Here is a 23,426-nt window from a genome sequence, read left to right as displayed (position 1 = left end):
CTGCTGCCGCTGCACCTCCACTGCGCCATTTCTGTTCTCATCCTGAAGTAAAGTTCGTAACCAAAGGTACTACTTCTGGGTTAACGGAGTCTGTAACCTGAAGCATCTGTAACCGAAGGTACCACTGTACTGGGTTCTTAATGAGTCATAGGGTCACAGAATTATAGAGTTCAAAGTGACCCCAAGGGTCATCTAATCATCTAAGGTTAAGGGCACAATTGAAATATCTGATATTTTATTATTTTTGATGCAGCAGCTATGGTCTGCTGCAGCAGAGAGGCCCATACTGGACTCAGTGCCACAGCCTGCCAGTAGCTAGACTGGCTTAATAGCCAGTAGATTCTTGAGTAGCTCAGCTCCACTCCCACCCTGCCTCGAAACACCCCATTTCAGAGATATGCACCAGCTGCCAGTAGTAACTTCCATCCACCCACAAATTACAAGGGAGCACACGGAACCTCCATGGCTAGGCAGAGGGGCACCATCAACTTAAATGTCTTCCAGCATAACAGATCAAGGGTTTTGGATTACCACTCAGTAATGCCATAGACTCTTTTTTCTGTAAAAAGGTAAAGGACCCCTGACAATTAAGTCCAGTCATGAATGACGCTGGGGTTACGGCGCTCATCTTGCTTTACAGGCCAAGGGAGCCGGCGTTTGTACGCAGACAGTTTTTCTGGGTCATGTGGCCAGCATGACTAAGCCGCTTCTGGTGCAACGGAACACCAAAACCAGAGCAGCAGACAGAAATGCCGATTACCTTCCTGCCGGAGCGGTAACTATCTATCTACTTGCACTTTTTAGCGTGTTTTTGAACTGCTAGGTTGGCAGGAGCTGGGACCGAGAGTCGTGGGGATTCGAACCGCTGACCTTTTGATCGGCAAGCCCAAGAGGCTCAGTGGTTTAGACCACAGCGCCACCTGCATCCCTTTCTGTTTGCTATAGACTATGGTAAATGGAATAGAGACAAACTTTGGAAGTGAAGGACAAAGTACTAGAACCCCCTCCTCCCTCTGCTTTTTTTTACAAGTCACTCCTTCTAGCCAAGAGGCAATGGCCAGTTTCACAACACCAGGTGCAAGAAGAATGCTCTGCTATAAGCAAAAGCTAAACAAGGCTAGTAATAAGAACAGAAATGGAGAAATCTGATGACAACCCAAGTAGTATTAGTCAACTAATACTGAAAATGTACTATTTCAGATTCCAGGAAATGAAACACACTGAGTGTTTCTTGCCATAAAATTTCTTTTATTATGAATTGGGAAAATGTAATTGCTCCAGATGCACATTGGAACAGATTCCAACAAACATTCTTCATTTACAATAAAAGCTTCATGATATGTGCCTACAGATGCACCTGTAAACTGTTGCTCTGTGGCAGATTGCATTTACTCGAGATGAAGAGAATCTAAGCCATGTCTGGCTGTTTAAAATGTGCAAGAGCAGCACACTCCAGGGGCTTTGTGAATTAACTTACCAACTTCTTGAATTAATTCATACAAAAGTTTGATTACGTCCTGATTGAGTTGTAGTGCAACAGCACACTGAAATGTGGTGGGTTTTTTGCTCATAAACAAGTAACAAGGCTAAGAAAAGATACAGTGATGTCATAGAACGTCACAATGACAAGAAAAGCACTTAAGACACAAATCCAGAGCTAACCCCACTGCTTTCTTAAAACCACTCAAAGACAATTAGCTTTCCTGGGGCAGAAAGAATGCTGAAGTGTATATTTGGTAGGTATATTAATTTGATCTATTTCTGATGTGATCCTGAAATGCCAGCCAATTCTATAGCACCCTGCTAACCTTTTCTTTTTTAAGTCGGAGTTGCGGAGGCCCATGACACCCAACAGACTATGAAGAATGAAGCCAGCAATTTGGAGCATTCATATTCACCACAGGGTTGTTGTCAAAACAGCATATTTGAGGCAGGCTTGCAATGCAGCCCAGAGTTAATACTGCAGGTCAGAGGAAGGGAGAGGCTGGTTCAGAGTCTGCCAAAATTCTCCCGTACCTCTCAGGTTGCAGCAAAGGTCACCTTATCCTCTTAAACCTCATCCCTGGCCAAATCTAGTACTTGACTGCATGAAGCTCATGCTCTATTGACTTGCATGGGAACTGGACACACTTTTAAATATTCATAAATAAAGATGATGTTCCTTAAGACAGACCCAAGCTAGAGCTGAGATTAGTGCCTTTGATGTGTCTTCTGTTTCTTCACACACACACCCTCAGCCACAAGTAACCCACACACTCCAGAGATACACTGCAACATCTCGTCGGCCTCCGCTAAAGTTATTATTTTGCTCAGGCTTTATAAACTGATAACTACAGTCAAAGTGTCGATACAACTCAACTTACCTGAAGTTATCCAGAGTTTCTTGTATCATATTCTGAATGAAATGAATTTGAACGGATGATAAAGGTGCATTCAATCTGCTGCTTCCAAGAGTGTCTGCTATTTTTTCCGATAGCGAATTGGCAACTCCAGCAGTAACCGAAGAAGTTATCTTTGAAGCTATGCAAAGTAAAGTATGAGCATTTCATTTTAACTTGGGGCAAGAAAAGGGGACCCAAAAAGATACAGACAACTGCTATATAAACAGGCAAGATGGGCACACCACAGCACACAAGTCACATTATTTCTAATCACCTATATTTATGAAATGAAAACGTAAGTTCTTGACTGTTCATAAGTGCTGGGATTTAAGAATTTAAAAGAAGGCGCATGACTGGAAATGTGATTGAAGTGCTGAGTGATTGAAGACCATTCCCGGGAAAATTACACAAACTAATTGGCAGAGTACACCATGCGCACAAAGACAGAAACATTAGATTATGCTACATTTTTATTCAGTAGTACATCATAAATTTTATATATTAAAAAAATATTTAGAGACTGTTGCACTCCCATTACATTCACCCAGGATGCCATTAGCCAGTTGATTATGTTCCATAACAGAAAGGTGAGATTTAGACCTACTTGCTGAGGTAGGACCGTTCACTGGCGATTCATAGGTCAGTTGTGCCTGAAGGTTCTTAATAAGCCTCTCTCGGGGATCAGGACTCCTGATTATGTTGGCCAATGGGGAGGTATTCATATTTGTAAACTCAGAGCTGGAGGAACTCAACTTTGTACAGAAGGGGGAAAATCAATGTGAAAGCCAACACAGCCCCACAAATATAAACATTTCTTGCTTGATAAGTAGTACACTCAGTCATGTGCTGGGCCCTTTGGGACAATCAAAATCAGCACTATCTAGCAACAAAAGATGGGAGAAAGCTTATTATCTCAATCCACCCCAGGCTGCAGCTTCTAGGAGTCACAGGTGAGAGCTGAGTGCAGAGTGGAGACCAAAGGTAGATAAACTACCCCAGAAGCATGACGTGTCCCCTGCCAGAAGCACTATCCCTCTCCCAACACCCCAAAACTGAAAGGGGTGGGGGGGATTTGCATGCATTATGGTGCTCCTAATCTCATGACTATGGTTAGGAAGCAAACAGCCCATGCCTAGAAGGTACTACTATCCAACATGTGCATGTTTCTACGCAGCAAAAAGCAGAAACAGCAAACAAAAATGCAAGGTGGACAGCTCAAGTCACAGGCAATTAGAATTACAGCATTACCTGTTTGAAATGTTCTCTGGACTCCTGTCTTCCATGATTAGTTTTCTTAGCATCAACATCTGGATTCTCATCATCCTCTTTGATAGGAGAGCCAACAAATATATTAAGTGGACTAGAATGCATTACTTGTGGGCCAGATCCTACTGGATTTTTTCTTACAGGCAATGCAGTGCTGAACTGGGAGAGAAAATCCAGACTGGAAAGGTAAGGTTGAAAATCCATACCTAGAATGAAAAGCAAAGTCACACACTTGTGTATTTTTTATTATTTTCTTCATTTCATTTCCATACCACTTTATATTTTAAAGGATTATAGATTTGTACTGTTTGAACCAAGAATGTTTCCTGAACACAGGTTTAGCACGCACAGTGTAGCAAATATGACACCCCATGCCCCAGTTTGTTTTTACTTACCTTCATTTATTGGTACTTATTCAGATTTCCTGTAGCATTAAACCAATTTAGTGTCAGGCTGGGCCCTCAAGAGATACTAAAAATGTACTAGAGTAAGTGCTTACCATCACTCTTTCCGGGAACATCGTCACTTGTTTTACAAACTGCAACATCTATAGGACAAAGCAATAAATACTGACTGTAAAAAAGGAGGGAAATCCTATACAGGTAGAATCTGAGTAACAGCTCTACCTGATCTTTTGTTCAAACAGTAAACAATTACTGCTTAAGTTTTTAATACAGTAGGCATGGTTTGGGGATTATGACTGACCACTATCTAAAGAGGCACCTTATTAATTTGGCTATAATATTTTATTTTATTTTATTTTAATAGCATATGCTCTATATAGGATGGGCATGACTGCAAGCATTAAGGGTCTTAACTGCGGGATGTAATAGGATGGAGTCCTTTCCAGCACATGTATCGAGACAATCTTTTTCCAATGTCAACTTACCATCTCGAAGTGGAGAGAACAAGTCACCTAAACTATTTCTCCCCAAATCATCAGCTGGATTAGAAGTATTCCCATGATCAATTTCTTTGGAAGGAATTACATCCAAACTGCAGCTGCGTGGGAATCCTAGAAGAGGAACACATCCATTTTCCTGAATAAAAGAGTCATTTTAAATGACAAATTAAGCTTTCTTCACAAAATCTATTAGACACCAGCACTTCCTAGTTCCATAAGCAACATAAATGTTTATGCGTAGAAGAGTCCTACAGGAAGAACAAGACAAGTTCAATATAGTTCAGCCAGGGTATTTAAGCACCCTAAAAGAAGCTTTAAAAAGGTAGAAGGCTGCCAATAAATAAACTGGAAACAAGTCCCATAGGAACCAATAGAATTTGGTTCTGAGGGAAGATGTCAAGGATTTGGAAGGAAGTAAAAGCTACTGCCATTATCAATAAGCCTCTGACAACAGGTCTAGCAAACACACTAAGGTACAACAAAACCTGTTGTCTTATCACATTACCTGTGTGGACAATAAAATTACTCAGCAGCACCCTATCCTCCAAAACTGCGATAAGAGGATTCCGCCTTAAGCTTTAATGCTAGCATTACCTAGCAATAAAGATAGCTTTACTTCAATTTGGCACCCAAAGTGCTTGACAGAACTCCCACTCACATTTCCACAAGGAGGTGAACAGGTATGAACTCCATTCATCAAGACAGATTAAGCTGTCAGCTTGAGCTTAGTGAGAAAGCATCACACTTAATTGAATGTTTTATATGTACCGAAAAGGATCACAACATACAGATATTTTTTAATGTTTTTATAAAATAGTTAAGATCTAGAATCACGTTCTTCGTCTTTATTTCAGTCACTTGTGCAGTGGTCTGGGAAAAAAATTAAGTCAACCGCTAGCAACGATGAATGAACACTTGGCTTGAGCTTTCCATGTCTGTATTCTGGGTGCCCTTTGGGATGAACTCTGCCAAGAGAAGGATAGGAAGAGTATAACCCTGGTCCTCTTGGCCCCCTCAGTGGCTTTCAGTATTATCAACCATGGTGTCCTTCTGAATAAGCTGTCTGGTTCAGTGTTGGAAATACTGTCTCACAGCAGTTCTACTGATGCCTGGATAGCTGATTCCAAAAAGTGGTGCTAGAGGGGGCAGGATATTGCTCTACCCATTGCCAATTATGCTACGGGCTCCACAAGGATATTTTTATCCCCATGCTATTTAACATCTACAGTAAATGACTCAAATAGGTAATCCAGAGGTGAGGACCGAGGCATCACCAACAGGTGTACAACATGCAGTTTTCTCTCTCCTTTTCAACTAATCCAGGTGAGGCAGTGGGTGTGCTGAGCCAATACCTGGGTATGGGAATGGAGCCAGGTTGCTTAGATGATCTTCTCCAACCATATATGCCTGCCTGGACCCTAAGAGACCCTTCTCTGAATGCACCCCACCAAATGAGAGGAAGTGGGTGGCTACTGTAAGTATCTTCAATAAAGGAGAGTAATAGTATGACTGGCGCCCCAGTTGTGGAATATCCTCTACATAGGTGGTGGCAATAAATAAATAAATAAATAAAATAATAATAATAATAATAATAATAGTATTATTTATACCCCACCCATCTGGCTGAGTTTCCCCAGCCACTCTAGGCGGCTACCAGCAGAACATTAAACACAGAATAAAACTTCAAACATTAACAACTTCCATAAACAGGGCTGCCTTCAGATGTCTTCTAAAAGTCAGATAGTTGTTTATTTCCTTGACATCTGATGGGAAGAGACTCCACAGGGCGGGTGCCACTACCAACAAGGCCCTCTGCCTAGTTCCCTGTAACTTCACTTCTCGCACTGAGGGAACCGCCAGAAGGCCCTCGGCGCCGGACCTCAGGTCACAGTGTTGAGCTTCTTTTTGGCACCAGATGAAGACCTTATTTTCTCAGTACTTTGGTCTGCAACATTTTGGGCCTGGGGGCACTTTTTAGAGATCTAGAACACTATTGTGGATCCTTCAAAATGCCTTTTTCACAGAAGAAAAATTGGCAGTGTTTAAAATCTCCCCACTCCAACCCCAAAACAAACAAAACAAACCAAAAGAGCAGGTGCCATGATCCAAACAACCCTCCCCCCCCAAAAAAAATTAAACATTTGGAGGAGCAGGAGGCCTTTGCAGGCACCAAACAGGGTGGCTGAATGTACCAATATATAACACACTGGGGAGCTCAGCTTTAGACTTTTGGTGCTCCTGTTTTCTCTGTTGCTGGATTTATTCCAATATTATTATAACTTGGTTTTAATTTTCTCTACATTGCATTTTTATATTTTAAGAATTTGTTTTTTAAAAATGTATACCACCCAATAAATACTATAAGTCAAGAAATAAAATAAAGGATCAATTAAGCAATTATTAAAATGGCAACAATTGGTATTTTCGTATTTCCCTCCTTCATGGTTCTCACAAGTGCTGGCATTTTTTTACCAGATTTATCCTGAATGACATCAGCTCCTTTAACTTCAGCTGTTGGCAAGGATGGGGACAGGAACGTGGAAGGCATGTTAGGAGTAACATTTTTGATCATGCCAGCATTCTGAATCCCTCCAGTATTGCTTGTTGTTTTGACATCAGATCTTTTGCAGGCCTGCTTAGTTAAGGATGACTTAAGGCTAGACTGAAACAGAAATAAGTTAGTCAGAAGTGCTGTACTCTGAAGGGAAAAAGGACAGTCAAGTACTAAGTTACAACTTTCTTCTAATGCTGCTTCCCAAAAATAGCAGACACCATTTATAATACAGTCATACCTCTACTTACGTATCCCTCTGGATACGTAAACTTTGGGTTGCAAACGCTGCAAACCCAGAAGTGTATACGTCCGGGTTTCACCATGAGCGCATGTGCATAAGCAGCACCTCCGGATACGGACTTTTCAGGTTGCGGACGTACCCCCGGAACAAATTAAGTTCATAGCTGGAGGGTCCACCGTATTGGGAGTGGGGGGGGGGGAATAGAGCACTCAAATAGATGTGTGTTAAGTACACAGAGCCATCAAGCTTTGAAAAAAGGGTCAGTTATATACAATTCTAACTACAATTACAATGGAAAAGTGATACAGACCTTAGCACAAACATGCCATCTTGTGTGCTTTGGCATATATTGATCATAATTAGGCACATTTTATTTCCGTTTTAACCTACACTTATACACTAAAAGCACAAGACATTTACCCTTGGAAAGGTGTTAGAGCACTGTAGTGTTATGCATTTCACAGAGGTTTTGTGAGCACTGACTGATTTCACAGGTGCGGACAGTTTTCTTAGGTCATAATGGTATATCTTTCCACGAGAAGATCCAACCACCAAAGAAGTTCCTTCAGGCATGAATTCTACTGCAGTTAAAGGAGATTCTGCTACTAAAGTCTTCAGCTGCCTTTTTTGTGACGAAGAAACATGTTGAACACCCAAGAAGGGGGGGGGGGGGAAGAAAGCACAGCCACAATTTTACTTACAGTTTCCAAAATAATAGTTATTTTTCATTAACTCTTCACTCAGGTGTTGGCCAGGTTAGACTAAAAGGTAGTGTCTGGCCCAATATTACTCAGTGGGCTTCACTGCCAAGCGAAGACTTAAACCCAAAGCCAACACTATCTATTACACCACACTGTAATTTTAGTTCTGCTTATTTCCCAATGTTATGTTTAAGTTTATACAATACATAAAACTACATTCTTCAAGCAGATACACACATTCCCAGCTGCTAATGGATATCCCCTTTCCTCAAAAATGACAAGAATTCAAGTGTGTAGGTAGGAAGGAAACTGCCAGTGTCAAACAGCTCCCTGTGGGCTGTCCCCCTTTCAAGTGTCCTCTTGTTCTTTGGAGGACTCAGGGCTCCCTCTGCTTTGGATGCCCAGGCCAAGGAAGGCAGAAGGAATACCCGCAATGAGTACATCCAGCCCAATGAAGAATTCTGGAGATCTTGAGAGCTTGCTCCCTTATTTGCAAACTTTGGTTGGTCCAACTAAAGTTATTGCTCAACAGTGGGTTTTGGCATTTCCCCTGTGGCTCATATATTGGCTCTGCAGATGCAATAAAGAGACTTTTGCAAACTACAACCATTAAAATGTCAAAATGTCTCAATTTCAGACACCTCTCATGAAACGTGTGTGTACCAAATAAGAAAGCTTTCAAGTCAAGCAGAAGGACTCCATCAGTTTTAATACAAGCAATTCAGTAACTAAGACAACCACACACAAATTGCTTTCCACCATTAAGAAGCACACTCCAAATATTACTTTCACAAAACCAAACCTTGTGGCACGTTAAAAGTTCCACACCTAACCATTTTTGTGAAGAAATGCTAAATGTTCCAGTTGCCTCAATCAATTAAAAGGAGACCAAATCAAGCCTCAGTAGACTGGCTTTATTTTTATTTGTTTGTTGATCAGCAGTGCTTCACAAAATATATTGAAAGAATGGGTTTCCAACCCCCCCCCCCTTTTTTTAGTATGCCATAAATTCCTTTTTATACCACTGAAAAGCACACAGAAGTCTGTCGTCAGATAATATTCTGACAAAGGTATACATACTTTTTACTTGTGGTGTCATAGAGAATGATTCTTTTATCCAGACCTACAGTTACAAGTAGCAGCTCACTGATGGGAGAAAAACAGATTTCGTAGGCTGGAGCTTTATGAGCACTTTCGAAGTTATGATATGGGGCTTGACTGTTGACATCCCACAGAGTTACAGCCCCACTGTCGGAAACACTACCCAATAATGCTTTCTTAAAGGGAGAATATTTCAAGTGCCGAATGGGCTGAAAAAGAAAGAAAACACATTTGCATATGTTAAAAGTGATGCTTTGCCAATGCATATATTTAAACTACAGTACCTGTGTACATTTTTTAGAAAACCTCTTTGCTAATTAGTTGGCAAGAGGCTGCACCACTGGAATCCTAGTACTAGCCTTACCTTCAAATGCAGCAGTATCATCACTTACTTACAGAACTTTTAGGTCTTTGCCATCCTTAACACCCAGTTACCATAGGTGAAATCTGGCAATAAAGCCTAATCTATTGGGGGAGCAGGGAATTGGAGGGGAAAAACAGCACACCCCTGCTGCTCCTTTTGTGGTACAGTGGCAGTTTCAGCACATTATAACAAAACAGCGAGCGACTGCTTTGCAGCAGGAGCAGTCATAAAAATATATTTAAAAATGGGGTGAGCACAAAAGTATTCATGAAAAAATCAGCCCCCAATTCTCAGTCAACTCTATGAAATGCTCATGCAGTGCAGCTCCCCACCACAAAAGAGATTGAATTTGACATGGTATCTAGTAGTGAGAAACAGAAAAAGTAACACCTAGAAACCCTTTAAGTGAGCATCAGCACTGATACATCTTTATTACAAGAACAGCCATTTCGGATGTTTAGTCAGCAAGTCTGCCATCTAGGCCTCACTGGAGTGACATGCAATTAAAATTTAACAACTTTTCCAAGCTCGGCATTTTTGCAGTAACAATAGAAACTTGAATCCTGACAAAGTGCCAAGCTTTTTAAGTCTCAACCATTAAGAGTTTTCAAGAGTGGAGCTGTGATTCAACAAGATACTTTAGACCTGAAATTGATGGAATAATGGGCTTTAAGTTGAGTGCATTCTTTGTTACGGTTAAGACTTTAAATAACTGTCCTAATTTCAAATCCATGACAATCTACTTTCAAAAACAATCCTTATGGGTTCCTTAATGTATTAGGCTTTTAGCATGCTCTGAATATACATTTTAAAACAATGCAACACGAAAAAGGCACAGGCATATAGGCAATAATAAGAAAACTTTTATTTGCCTTTCCTCACTCCTCTCCCACAAGCCCCTTTGATGTGGCCTTTGTAGCTAGGAAAATATGTATCTTTGAAGAATCTGCTGCAGCTTCTCTCCATCCCCATGAAAGACTAACAAAGAAACATGTACCAACCAAGCCAGGTGATGACTATCAGGTATTTAAACTTCCAAAATAGATGTGAGAAAAAGAAAATGCCTGTTTAAGAAGTCTGTTTAAACAATCTTTAGAACATGCCCTCTCTCTTGGATTAGGGGCAAGGGGAAAGCACCCAGGTTGCAGGAAAAAATTAAGCCGCCCACTTTATGTCTCTTCCAAGGCTTTTCTAGCTTCTCAAACCCACTGCTTCCATTTGCCTCTCTCTTTCTTTTGGCCCTCATGACAGTTAAGTAAAATAACTCACTCAGGAAAAGAAATGTATAAATAGGTGGTAGTCAGAAAGAAATGAGATATTTTAATGCTGCTAACATTATCCCATACAAATAAAGGATTGCATTGTTTTCATTAGTGCTATATGGTTTATGTAATAGGCAATATTTAAACCCTGTTTTGCTATTCTACCATAAACCTATCCGACTTGACTGCAAATCACATTGCTCCCTATATTTTACATTAATATTCCTCAAGGTTTAAAGAGCAACCCAATCTTTCCTCAGCAGCATGTAGTGAAAAGCTACAAATGGCAAAGTAAATAGCAGGAAATAACAGTCAATGCAACTCAGCTGTAAGGTTTTCAGCATCTTATCACTGCAGCTCAGATCCTCCTCCTCCACCACCACCACCCTGCTTTCATTGCTTTGGTCTTTAACCCACGGCACGTTGTCCATCAATAACTGTCAGAGAGAGTTTCCCAAATAAGCCACACATAAAGCACAGCTATGACAACTTTATTAGCTCTGCAACGAGGTGGCTTTTTAAAAAAGAGCAAACTGACTATTAAGAAGAAGTTTGCATCAATATAACTGATGGATGATAACAATGAATCAAAAACAGAGCTTTTGAAAACTTGGCTTTTGCTTCCAATGAATACAATGGTACCATTTGCAACCCTCAGTATGTGTGACACTTAACTTGTCCAACCTGCTAGAAATTCTAATAAGAAAACCCAAGCACATTCATTAAAAAAAAATTTTTTATAGCTTTTCAACATCAGCACTGAAATGTGGCTATGACCAAGCTGTGCCAGCAATAAAACTATTCAAGGAGACAGCAAGGAGAAATGCAACCAGGCCCATGTTCACACTAATAGTTACTTGAGTTTTAAAATATCAGATATTAACACTGCTATAAGCTGTTCTGAACCAATGGGAAAGAACAGGATACAAGTAAATTTATTTACTTATTTATTTTTAAAATCAAGAATAGGAGTAAAGGTTTCACCCTTAAAGTCCTATTTCCTTGCAAGGACTTGCAAGTCTAACTCGACTCTGATAACCCACTTTGCCGTGACACAAGTTCAATAAGATGTGCAGAAGATGATCAAGAGGTTGTGCCACATGAAAAGACCCAGTTCCACAACAATCCACTGTGTAGCATGGACAAAGGTGCTACGTCAGGGATAGAGGAACTGCTTGTACAGTATACTGCAGAACTGGAAGGTTGGGGCTTGGGGTTGGGCAGCTCAAGTTCAATACACAAGTTTAGCATGGGCTTCCTGAAATGCCAACAGCCAAATGCTATGCATTGATACTTGAGGGGGGGGGGGGTTCACTGTATTCAACGTGACTTACTACCAGGTAGGTGTGCATAGGATTGCAGCCCAAGTATGGAAGTTATTGGGCGTACAGAACAGTTATCTGGTGGAGAGACAATTGGGTATAAATCTAATTGCAAATGGTTAGACCCAACCATCACTTGTATGACACACTGCAGCTGAACCATTGGAACCACATTCCACAGACACTTTACCTGACTGCTGCCAAAGCCAAATGGAGTGCTGGATAAATTCGTAGTAAGACTATGCAGGATAATTTCACCGCTCATAGACCCCGAAGCGATATAGCAATCATTCCAATTAAATGTTACAGAAGTTATTTCATCTCTGTGATCCTAAAGAAGATAAGAAAATGTAAATATTAGCCAGTTGCAATTGGTTTTCTTGTTTTTACAAAAGGTAGTTATCCTTTTAACCTCCCTTGTTCTGTCAGGTTTAAAGTAATACAAGTATTCAAGCCACACGGCATAATCCAGCTTTGTCTCTCTCACACTTTTAGGGCTTCACAAAGCAGCAGCTGACAATGGACCCAGCTAACTTCCATGTGTTTGGTTATATTCTATTCCAGAAGCCTATCAGTTAAAAAGTTCATATTTAGATTTGTAACTAGCTCAGTCTCCAAAGGTTGGTATCAAAAATTAAAAGACCCAGCAGGACTAAGACCCTGGCCTGCACGTTTAAGGGGGAAAGGCACAACTTTGAACAACGGGAAGATGGGCTAACCCCACAAATGAATCCTCTACATCAAGAATTGAATTGTTTCCATTGATTTTAATCTAGCATTTTTATATTGTTGCCACCTGCCCTGGGACCTTCTGCTGCAGGTCGGGTATGAAATCCAACAGACTGACAACTCTGGCAATGACAAGCCAGCACATCAGGCAAAGCCTAGCCTAATCCAATGTTCCTCCTAATACGCAACTCCTTCAACATGGTAGAGTATTCAAACTTGCAATAGCTGAACAGTTTGAGGCCACTATCTGAAGGATTACCATCTCCCATATGATCAAGCCAAAAATCACCCAGAGATCTAATCTACCATCTGCCTACCCCTATTCTACAGTGATAGAAGTAGTGTTTTTAATAATAATGTATCCGTAGAAGACATTCATTCATACAGAGTTCATGTATTCAAAAGTTCCCCGGATTCAGTATACACAAAATGCTATTCTAATACAGCACAGTTACATCAACTGTTTCTCCAACACATACAATTTTTGTTCAGCTATTTACCTAAGAACTGTCAGTCTTCCAGATAATCCTACATTTGCATACATATAAATGTCAAAGCATTATGTTTTCAGATAAAAGCTAGTTATTTAAGAGGAGCTTTATTGCCATTTGGCAACTATAAAGCTAGAAATCCTAAAATTAGCATTGAAACTCAATTCCATAATTATGGTGGCATAGGTATACAGGGATTATCAACAGATTAAAAGGATTAACTGATTAAAAAAACAGAAAATTGTAGAAAATCACATTCAGGTTTGTTAACCGGTATGAAGCCAGAGTTCCCCATTTCAAACACAACAGAAGACTGGCTTAATACAAGCAAGGAGCTTCGCACTGAAGGCAGCACACAACAGAAGGGGCAAGAGAAGTGGAGGGAGTGGAGAGCTCCGCCCCGACACTCATTGCCAACTTCACATAACATGGTTTCTGAAGACTCAAATAATCACTCAGAGATACAATGTAATAAAATGACAGCTTGAAAAGATTCCTTCTATAGCAACACAGTCCACAAAGCCTGCTGCTAGCACAGACACCTATGGTGATAGGAATTAAAAATTTTGAGTTGAAATTTGGGCTTTAAAGATCAGATCCCAAAGCTAGAGGATTTGTTTTGAGGGGGGGTATTTTTTCAGAGTCATATTTAATAGACAAATAGATAAAACAGGAAGTCTTACCTTAAGAGCTCGGTGAAGTTTTCTGAACTTTAAATCCCATATGTTAACAGTGCTATCCGCACCTCCACTTGCAATATACATTGAATTAGAACTCAAACTTATGCAGGTTTGTTTTGCCTGGTTGGGGGGGGGGGAATAAAAAGGGGGAAATCAACATAGTATCATTTGGGGGCCCTTGCAGTAAAGTAGGATATGTTGTTGTTGAATGTCTATAGTTCTATTCATGGAATCCCTAACCAAACCCAGAGAAAGGTACAGTATTGAGGAAGCAAATTTCACCAATTCGTCTTTTCCCCTGCAGTCTCCAAAAAATCAGTCCAGAATGTTGAGAGACCCTCTGGAAGAATGTGGAAGTGGGAATGACAATGGGAATCTAGAAAAACCGCTTCCCATTTCCTCCAGCAGAAGCCTCTGCCTCCCATTCAAGAAATGGGCACTCTGTATTCAACCTGAGTTGGCAATCAAGGTCCATTGAAACCAATATTCTTATCCAGGTGTTTAATTTGGCAGGGTTCTAAACCATGTGAGGAGGCGATGAATGTCGGGCAGGGTCTCCAATTCAGACATTCTGTGATGGCGATGAAACAGAGGCAGCGAGGCCAGTGAGCACAGACCCACTCTTCCCTCTGTGGGATTCATATTATGTTCAGGATTGAGTGTTTTGTTGTGCAAGTCAATGAAATATAGAGCACTCTATAGCCCTGTTTCTTGTTGCCCCTTATGTGATGAATACTACTGAAGGGTACAGCAGGGCCACGCCTTCTAGACTCCCCTACTGTGAGTCCTTTCCATCGCCCAGCCCTGCTGACCTCCATACGCTGGAGGAAAATGCCTGCAGCTGTGAGCCTGCAATACATGCAAAGGTGCCCTGTGCAATTCAGAACCCTGAATATGTGGCAGAGCAAGTGGCTGGGGGTGACCCAACTCTCCCCATGACTGCTGATCATGTGAATATTAATCAAGAGTTAAAAGGGCAAATACTCTTCATCAATTACCGGTTAGAGAAAATGAAATTAGGGAAAAGTGGAAAAGAGGAATTCACCATGTTCAGCTTGCATGTAATTTGCAAACAGCATGCTCCAAAAGCTAACATACATAAAAAACAGATTCTACAATATTCCTTTTATGATTTTCTTTATCCCCAAGGATGAGCAAGTATTGGCAAGATGTTGGAACACGGACTTAAGCATCATGAGAATTAATATGCAGTTACTTGTCTGCTTGCTCATTTAAGAGTGCATGCTACTTTGGGGTGGGAGGGCGTGGGGAATTTGGTGTGGCCAATCAAAGAAGCGGCAGTTTGCTTGCCTGAGGTAGTATATATTGACTAGCCAATACTAAACACTGTTGAGGCATCACTCACTCACTCTTTCCTCTGCACATTTCAAACTGTCTTCCAAGTTTTTCACATTGATACAAAGCTCCTCGGATTGAAAGCCCGGGTTTGCATATAGGCACCTTTTAAAAACTTTTGTATAAAACTGAGATCATTGTACATGTGACAAAAAAGATCACAACTAACATAATGATCTGAAGAACACTGGTGAGAGTGTTGACTGCTTATTTAAAGCTTAGAGAGAGCATTTTATCAGTCTAAGGCCCTATGTCACCACAAACCAGAGGGCAGGAATGTTCTGTTGTTAATAATGGCCGAGAACAGAAATTTATGTTCAGCAATGTATCAAAAGATCTCTCTCAAGACTCCCAGCCATGTTCATTAATGCATGTCTGGGTTTCATTAAAGTGGCTGCAATACAGCTAACAAAAGCCAATCAATACAAATACATTTTATGCACACCATATCACCTTATTCAGACACAACACTAAACAGTGATTTAACTTTATGAGAAACAGGTACAATGAGCCTCTTGTAATCCCTCTCTGGTACAGCTGTGTGGAATTTAGTATCTTTCACTTCCATTTTAGATTGACTGCAACTATCCATGATGTCCAAAGTCAGACAAACTGTGGCTAAGCTACAAGGCTGGTTTGTTTCAACTAAGCATAAGTGAGATTAGCCACGATTTGTTTAGCTTCAGCAGACAAGTTAAAAGGAAATTAATATCAAACACAAAAATCCTCCTCTTCATCATGCTGGAAAAGAGCCAAGGGGGAACTCAAGAGCTAATGTTCACTGCAGCTCCTCCATGTAATGCTAAAGCAGGCATAGGCAAACTTGGCCCTCCAGATGTTTGGGGACTACAATTCCCACCATCCCTGACCACTAGTCCTGTTAGCTAGGGATGATGGGAGTTGTAGTTCCAAAACATCTGGAGGGCTGAGTTTGCCTATGCCTGCGCTAAAGCATAGTTTAGAACAGGAGGAGTGCTGTCTTGTGGTCCTCTAGATTACAACTTCCATCATCTCTCACCATTGGCAATGATGGCTGAGGCTGCTGAGAGTTGGGAGTGCAACATCATCTGGAGAGTCACAGATTAGTCACCCCTGCTTTAGAGTTGCTTCCAAACAAAGCCAGCCTCTATGGTCCTCACTCAAAGTTGTTAGCAAGCTATATTCTTTTTAGAATGGCAAATAAAATTCTCTCACTTCCGATTTTTTCCCAGTTTCCAGCCCAGCCCCAGTGAATACCTGAAATACCATTTTCCCATTTTATTAATTTCCAGATTTTGTTCAGACAACATGTGACCCGCTTGCAAGTTAGCAATGTGCACTTATAAAATTGCACTGCAATTTGGTCAATGAACATATGCACTCAGCAGCCTACAAGGGGAGTAAAAAGACATGCACCAAAATCAGTTAGACTTTGGAAATCAGGAAGTCAGATGGAAGAAAATGCAAGGCACAGTGAACTCAGTAAACAACAGTTGAGCATCCTTTTAACCCCATTAGTTTTAACACTGCACTTGTGGGGTTAGCATTCCAAATTGAAGCATACACAGAGGAATGTCAACTTGACTCAATTTTAAATTTGAGTAGCTCATTATAATACTGTATACAAATAACATGCACAAATGCTCTGGCCGAGGACTGTGTCATGTACGTTTGGTACAACTCCTTGGCTTGCACAAGTGTCAATTACACAGGCAGTAGGCAATATGGCTTGTTTTTCAACTGGAAGCATTCTCCATTAAGACAATGGGACCTTTTGAAGTATTTTTTTTTAGGATCATCCTGTGCTCCAGATATATACTTATGTATAACTACATTTTAAAAAATCTGTTATTTTGAAAGAGGGAATAGATGAAATAACTGTAAGTCCTATCTGTGTCTATTCTGTCAATCCCATTGTGTTCAATGGGGTTTACTCCAAGGTAAAGGTGCACTTATCCGCTGAATACAATGGGACTTGCTTCCAAGTAAACATGCAAAAAGTCACATTCTATGGCTCCAAAGAAACAAGTCTGTTTTACTTACCCCTTCAGCTAGCTCAAAGAGTGGAACTGGTTTACCTTTACCATTTGAAATCACTATTTTATCACCAGCAGCAGAAGCAGTGACCAGAAAATTATCTGAAACAGGTGTCATGGAACATAGCACAAAGTTTATATAGTAGCTGAAAAGGGAAAAGTATTAATCCAAGCCCCTTAAACAACATATGCTAGCATGAAATTCAAAACAGAAAAATGTTGATCCAAGTGTCTTTGTTAGTTTTTATATACTATGCAGTTTTGTTTAATGAAGAAAAGAAAGCAGAATGGGAAAACATTCCAGTTTTGAGAGGATTTGCCCTTTCAAGAGATGAACTCCACGTTGCATCCATTTAACACAAGTTTATGATTTAAAAAATACTCCTCCAACAGGGAAGTGCAACTTATTCCATGTCCAGTTTGTTCTACTTGCCCACAAATTCTATCCCCATTTCAAAGCAGTATTTGCTGCTAGTATTTTTGTGATTAAAAAAATGTGTTTGCAAAAAGTAGTGATCCAATGCATTCTAAAGTTAGCTGTGTGAATGCTAAGCAGTGGAATTGCCAACCACAGATTGGGCATCTGATATCTCCAGATCTTCAGCCCAAGATATTAACACTCAACTGAGTACACGTTCCACAAAATTACATCAAGACATTAAGCCAGAACCTGAACAGCAGCCTGTTGATGTAGAGAATGTTTATTTCTAACACCTCCCCCTTCACTTACATCCACCCACTTCAAACAAACACTATACAAGTGCAATAAAACCAAAGCAGATAAATACCCCTAAGTTTCAGTATTACACTGACTGCCACTGTTGAAGTCTGGATGGAATTCCTCCATATAAAACTTGCCAGCTGAAATCTGTACAGGGCTGTGGTGTTGTTGCTTCCCTGTTTATTACAAGCCATCATCTGCTTGAGCTATACAGGTGTGCTTTAGAATACTCCCTTGCCCACAAACAAGTGATATGGGTTCCTTTACTTACACCTGCCCCATGCTGCAGCAACACAAATTACATTATAAACAGTTAAACTGCTTAAGATTTTCAGGTATTACCAATCCTTTATTTTAAACAATTGTCGCAAACAATGTGTCCAAGTGGCTTCTCAATGAAAGGCATGGCCTTCAGAAAAGAAGAAAAACCTATATGCCTAGGAACTTTTGCAGCCCACTACTTCAGGTGTGTACAAGGTAACTTTCATCTCTAACATTTAGCTGTCACTTTTAAGCAAAACAGAAAACGTCTAAGGAGATTTCCTTACTTAGCGCCATAGTACATTAGTACATTGCTTTCCATGCGCTGAAGCTTGTCTAACTCAACACAGGATGACAAGCTGCTGTACCGTTGATCCTGAACAGCCAACAAGATCTACTTAATGGCTCAGACATCCCGAAGTAACTAAAGCCTTCAGCAATTAGAGGAACAGATGAATTAAAAGCAGCTTCTGCTGTGCTGAATGGCACCTACACACTGCCGGGCGGGGGGAGAAGCAAGAAGATCTAAGTTATTGGGTGACAGCTCTGGAAAAGCACAAGACTCCCTGACACAGAACACAGACTTATCAAAAATGGTATGTACTAGTGTCCCTTCTCAATGATACTATTTATTCTGGGAGATTTTCCTTTGTATGACAGTTGTCAACTCAAGGAAAATTCAAGACCTAGAAAAATTAACACTTCAGTTATCATTATTCGTTTTCTTACATGCCTTTCACTATACGGTCCCAGGTCAAGTTACAACAGTTTTAAAATACAGTATTGACATAAGTTACACCAAATTACAATCAAGAGGGTATTTTTTGACGAAATTCTTTTTCGGTAGAAATTACACTGCTAAATTTACTGTAACATCCAAAACCTACCTTCTTACAAACAGAAACATGTTGTGAATGAATAAGAAAGCCAAGCATTATCCAAGCAAACCATTCTTGTGCTTGCCTGTATATAGCCTCATCTGCACTATCCCCTGACATCATTCTAATGATAAACACGGCAGGTAAGGCTCCATCAAACATCCAAGCAAGCATCTTCTAAGATGCACCCAATCAAAGGTGCATGGTCAGAAAGATGTCTATGATACAGAAAAGAATGGAGTAGCTGGTATGAAAACTCACTATCCCTACCTAGGAAGCAGAGGACATTTAGCTACAATGAACTACTGGAATCAGGCATTTTGTACGAACAGCTGAACACCGCCATTACTTAAGGGCTGGTTCACACATGCAAGTGAAATCACTTGATTTCTTATCATTTGGGGTAAATTTTAGCTGAACTAAGCTTTTGTTTCTATTAGATGTATATCCTCATCTGGTAAATGGGTTCAGAATGGCTTACAGCATTTTCTAAATGTTAACAGCTCTGTTCCCAAAGGGCTCACAATCTAAAGAAATCTAACGGTTTGGAGGATAAAAGAGGTCAAATAAAATATAAATGACACTGTAGGCATAGCATATATTTTCTAAAAAGCAAACAGAACCATAAATAACCAATCCAATAAGCCACCCAGAAAACAGTACTTTTTTGCAGTCTCCTGCCAAATGCCTAATCAATGAAATGATCCTGCATTAAGTAAACTGCTAATGCATAGACTTCAGTCCTAGTTCCTCTGGGGCTCTGCCCAGGCGGGAAATGATTCCTCACTCTGTTCTTGGAAAAAGAAAATAAAAATTCCTTAGGGTTAAGACATGACAGCCAGTGTGGTGCAGTGGTTATAGAGCCTTGGACTATGACCTGGAGACTCAGGCTCAAATCCCCACTCAGCCATGAAGCTCACTGGGTGACCTTGAGCCAGTCACTGCCTCTCATCCTAACCCACCTCACAGGGTTGTTGTGGGGATTAAACAAGGAAGTGGAGAACAACGCACACCACCTTAAGCTCCTGGGGGGGGGGGCGGGAGTGGATAAAAATACAAAAAATAATCCAAGCACCAAAGTGTTTCAAGCAATGAGGCAATATGGAAATTCTGTGGCTTGGACTGGTGGCTTGTATACTGTATACTTGTGGCTCATATACACATTGTGATCATGCAACAGTGGGACAGCACTATGGGCACAATGACATGCTAGAGCTTCTGGCCCATAAATGAAGCACCACACATGCTCATCTATACTTGGAATGCTATAAAACCACAATAAGGAACTGCATTTGCAAAAATGGAACTTCATCCAACTAAAATAAGCGGGGAGCCTCTGGACATATGTAGCTTCACTTGCACATAAAAAGGTAAAGGACCCCTGACCATTAAGTGCAGTCGCAGATGACTCTGGGGTTGCGGTGGGGCCCTCATATTACAGAGCATGGCCATATCTAGCATATCTGGAGAAAAAGCCCTGGCACTGCTTATTTCCTCATCTTATATCCCTCCTGGAAAGAAGAAACAAATATGCATACTGCCTCAAGAACAAAGACTGTGTAAGGACACTGCATACTCCTCCAGGAATTCAACCTGGGACCTTCTGTACACAAAGCACATGTTCTACCACAGTCTTTCCCTTGAACAGTAGAGAAACGATGCAGCACTAATGGCAGCTGCTTCTAGGGGTTGAGAACAAGAATATGTACACATATATAACCGTTCCTCCTCTGTGTTCTGGAGGAGAGGCATGAAGAGCAACACAAGGGGAGGTATTTATAGCCACCTGTATCCAAGTGAAATCACAAGGAGGAAGATAGTTTAAACCAGGGGTCAGCAACCTAAGGCCCATGGGCCGGAAGCGGCCTGCGGAGGTCATTTTACTGGCCCCTGAGCCGCCCCCACCCACTCTCACACTGCACTAAACTGGCACCATGTGCCGCAGGGACTCACTTCCGCGGCACCAAAAATCACATCTGCACATCACGTCTGCACAGACGCAGAAAAATGCAGGCATGCGCGTGATCCCTACAGAGGGATCTCCGCGGGACCAATCCGACCCAGGCAAGATAAACCTTGCTGACCCCTGGTTTAAACTAAGCTGTTATTGAACCAAATTGCCAAGGCAGTCTGTAAGAAGTAAACCAAGTATATTCAAATGGAACATACACCTTTGAAATGCATTCCATATCCATACTCTGATAAATTCAGCTTTTGCTCTTGAGCACATTTGTTCTCACATATGCTTGTTCACTCTCTCCGGAGGCAAGGGGTATTTGGAATTTTAAAGAACAGAGCTGACTTATTATTCATATTCTTTCAGTTGTTACAGCACAGATGCTATTTAACGGATGATAGTTTATGAATGTGGATGTCCAAAATCCATGTAGATGCTGCTACTATAGGACATTAATTATATCAATTAAATCTCATTAGCGCTGCAAAAGTATCTGTGGCTTGTTTGTTTGTATTAAAGCACAGCTCACTGGCCCCAGAGACAAAACTAAAAATTGCCACTAAACAATGAGTGCTATAGCTTTAGATGTTGTGCCTCATGAAGTGGCAAAGGATACTGTTGCTGCCCCAGCATACAGAGCTAACTGGGTGTGATGAACTATGGGGACTGAACTGTTCCACTACAGTTATGGATGAAGCGTCCCATATTTTAACATCATCATCTCCCGATGAAGCAAATCGGATGCTTTCCTGCATGGCTGCACCTGTAAGCAGAAAGAAGAAAATGCAGGTGAGACTGGTCATACCTATTAAAAATTATTGTAAATGACAAAATATTCTTTGTTATAATTGGCAGAAGTGTAAAGCTAGGCAGGTTAAGTTATGGAAAACATTTGAAGTCCAGACATTTCCTGTTGGTGCTGCCTTATGTTCACAGCTAATTGTTTGAAAATGATCAGATCAATTATGAAAATAAACACCTGTTTTGAAGTTCCATGTGAGACAAAATATAAAGTCAAAAGCAATTAAAATCATATGTTGAGATGCATTCTGAATTCATTCTGAATTATGAACATTCCAGGATTTATTTACTCAAGTATTTATTATTATTTACAGCATTTATACCCACCTTTCAGGCAAACAGACGCTCAGAGCAGCTTACAAAATCAGTTCTAAGGCAGGCCCTGCCCTCAATCATGCAATCTAAAAAGACACAACATGTGAGGAAAAAGGAATGGGAGAGAGGAGAAAAGAGAAGAGCAAGCTCTTAAATATTACCATCCTTAAAGCTACAGCCAAGGTCAATGCTAGTTCTGGCTGCCTTATTTATTTAGTTTCTATACTCCTCTTTACCACCAATGACCTTGGATGGTTTACATTTAAAAAAATTACAAAACACAACATTAGAGATTAAGAAGAACTAAAATCCATACCAGAATGGGCAGCAGCGGAGGTTACCAAAAACAAGTGCACCCAAAAGCCTTGATGAAGAGGTATGTCTTCATCTGGCAGTGAACTCTGTTCAAAAATGTAGGTGCCCTGCTACATTTATGATAGAAGAGTTCTATAGCTGGGGTACCACAATAGAAACAGACCTGTCACAAGCCACAGCCCAATGTAGCACAGCTACTGCAGGATATATACTGAAGGGTATCTTATGTGGATCTTTCCTGTATCAATCTAATTTCCAGACCGTTAAATCTGTGTTTCAGTAAATACAAAGAATTGCCAATTTCCAACAATAATTATTCAGGACAAGCCTGGAAAAAAATATGTTGGCAAATCACATTTGAATTCTGATGCCTGTCCCACTAAATTGTAAGGCAGCAGACAAGTTCAGAAAGAAAATCCAGAAATTATCTGCTCCCCATGCACCTTATTATAGAATTTCTACCCGCTTGTATTGATTAAACAGATTCAAAGGAGCTTAGAAATAACTTTTTTAATTGCATCAATACATAGTAAAAACAACCCAACATTTGTTGTTGTTTAGTCGTTTAGTCGTGTCCGACTCTTCGTGACCCCATGGACCAGAACATTTACTAAAACCAGTATATAGTAAGAATAAGAACTTCAGCTGAAAAGCGTTAAACTGCTGCTGACATCCACCTGACATCAGGTGATACTGGGTCCCAAGGCACCAGTTGAAGACCTAGAGTTTATACATAGGGGTAGGAGCATTTATGAAGTTGCCATAGAATTGCTACTTACCACCAGTTAACAGATAAAGTGAAACTGGTGTG

The 23,426-nt window shown here is 40.6% G+C and overlaps 1 protein-coding gene across 2 annotated transcripts in view; it reads right to left on the bottom strand.

Annotated features, from left to right (window-relative positions):
- NEDD1 (NEDD1 gamma-tubulin ring complex targeting factor) overlaps positions 1–23,426 on the bottom strand; it is a 28,583-nt gene that overhangs the window by 3,786 nt on the left and 1,371 nt on the right. The window contains exons 2-14 of one of the 2 annotated variants that reach the window (XM_083401058.1): positions 22,313–22,386; positions 21,801–21,947; positions 17,375–17,469; positions 14,000–14,116; positions 12,287–12,427; positions 9,128–9,357; positions 7,767–7,968; positions 7,024–7,213; positions 4,537–4,662; positions 4,147–4,194; positions 3,630–3,853; positions 2,986–3,133; positions 2,364–2,520 (exon numbers count right to left, since the gene is read on the bottom strand). In XM_083401058.1, coding sequence (XP_083257184.1) covers positions 2,364–2,520; positions 2,986–3,133; positions 3,630–3,853; positions 4,147–4,194; positions 4,537–4,662; positions 7,024–7,213; positions 7,767–7,968; positions 9,128–9,357; positions 12,287–12,427; positions 14,000–14,116; positions 17,375–17,469; positions 21,801–21,939 — 1,817 coding nt within the window. In that variant the 5' untranslated portion in view covers positions 21,940–21,947; positions 22,313–22,386. The remainder of the gene's footprint in view (positions 1–2,363; positions 2,521–2,985; positions 3,134–3,629; positions 3,854–4,146; positions 4,195–4,536; positions 4,663–7,023; positions 7,214–7,766; positions 7,969–9,127; positions 9,358–12,286; positions 12,428–13,999; positions 14,117–17,374; positions 17,470–21,800; positions 21,948–22,312; positions 22,387–23,426) is intronic. The other variant, XM_083401059.1, reaches the window with a different exon arrangement.

This window comes from Podarcis tiliguerta, assembly GCF_965153285.1.
Source record: "Podarcis tiliguerta genome assembly, chromosome: 10".
Lineage (NCBI taxonomy): Eukaryota > Metazoa > Chordata > Lepidosauria > Squamata > Lacertidae > Podarcis > Podarcis tiliguerta.
The sequence above is the reverse complement of the archived record's forward strand: the minus strand, read 5'-3'. Positions and strand labels throughout refer to the sequence as shown.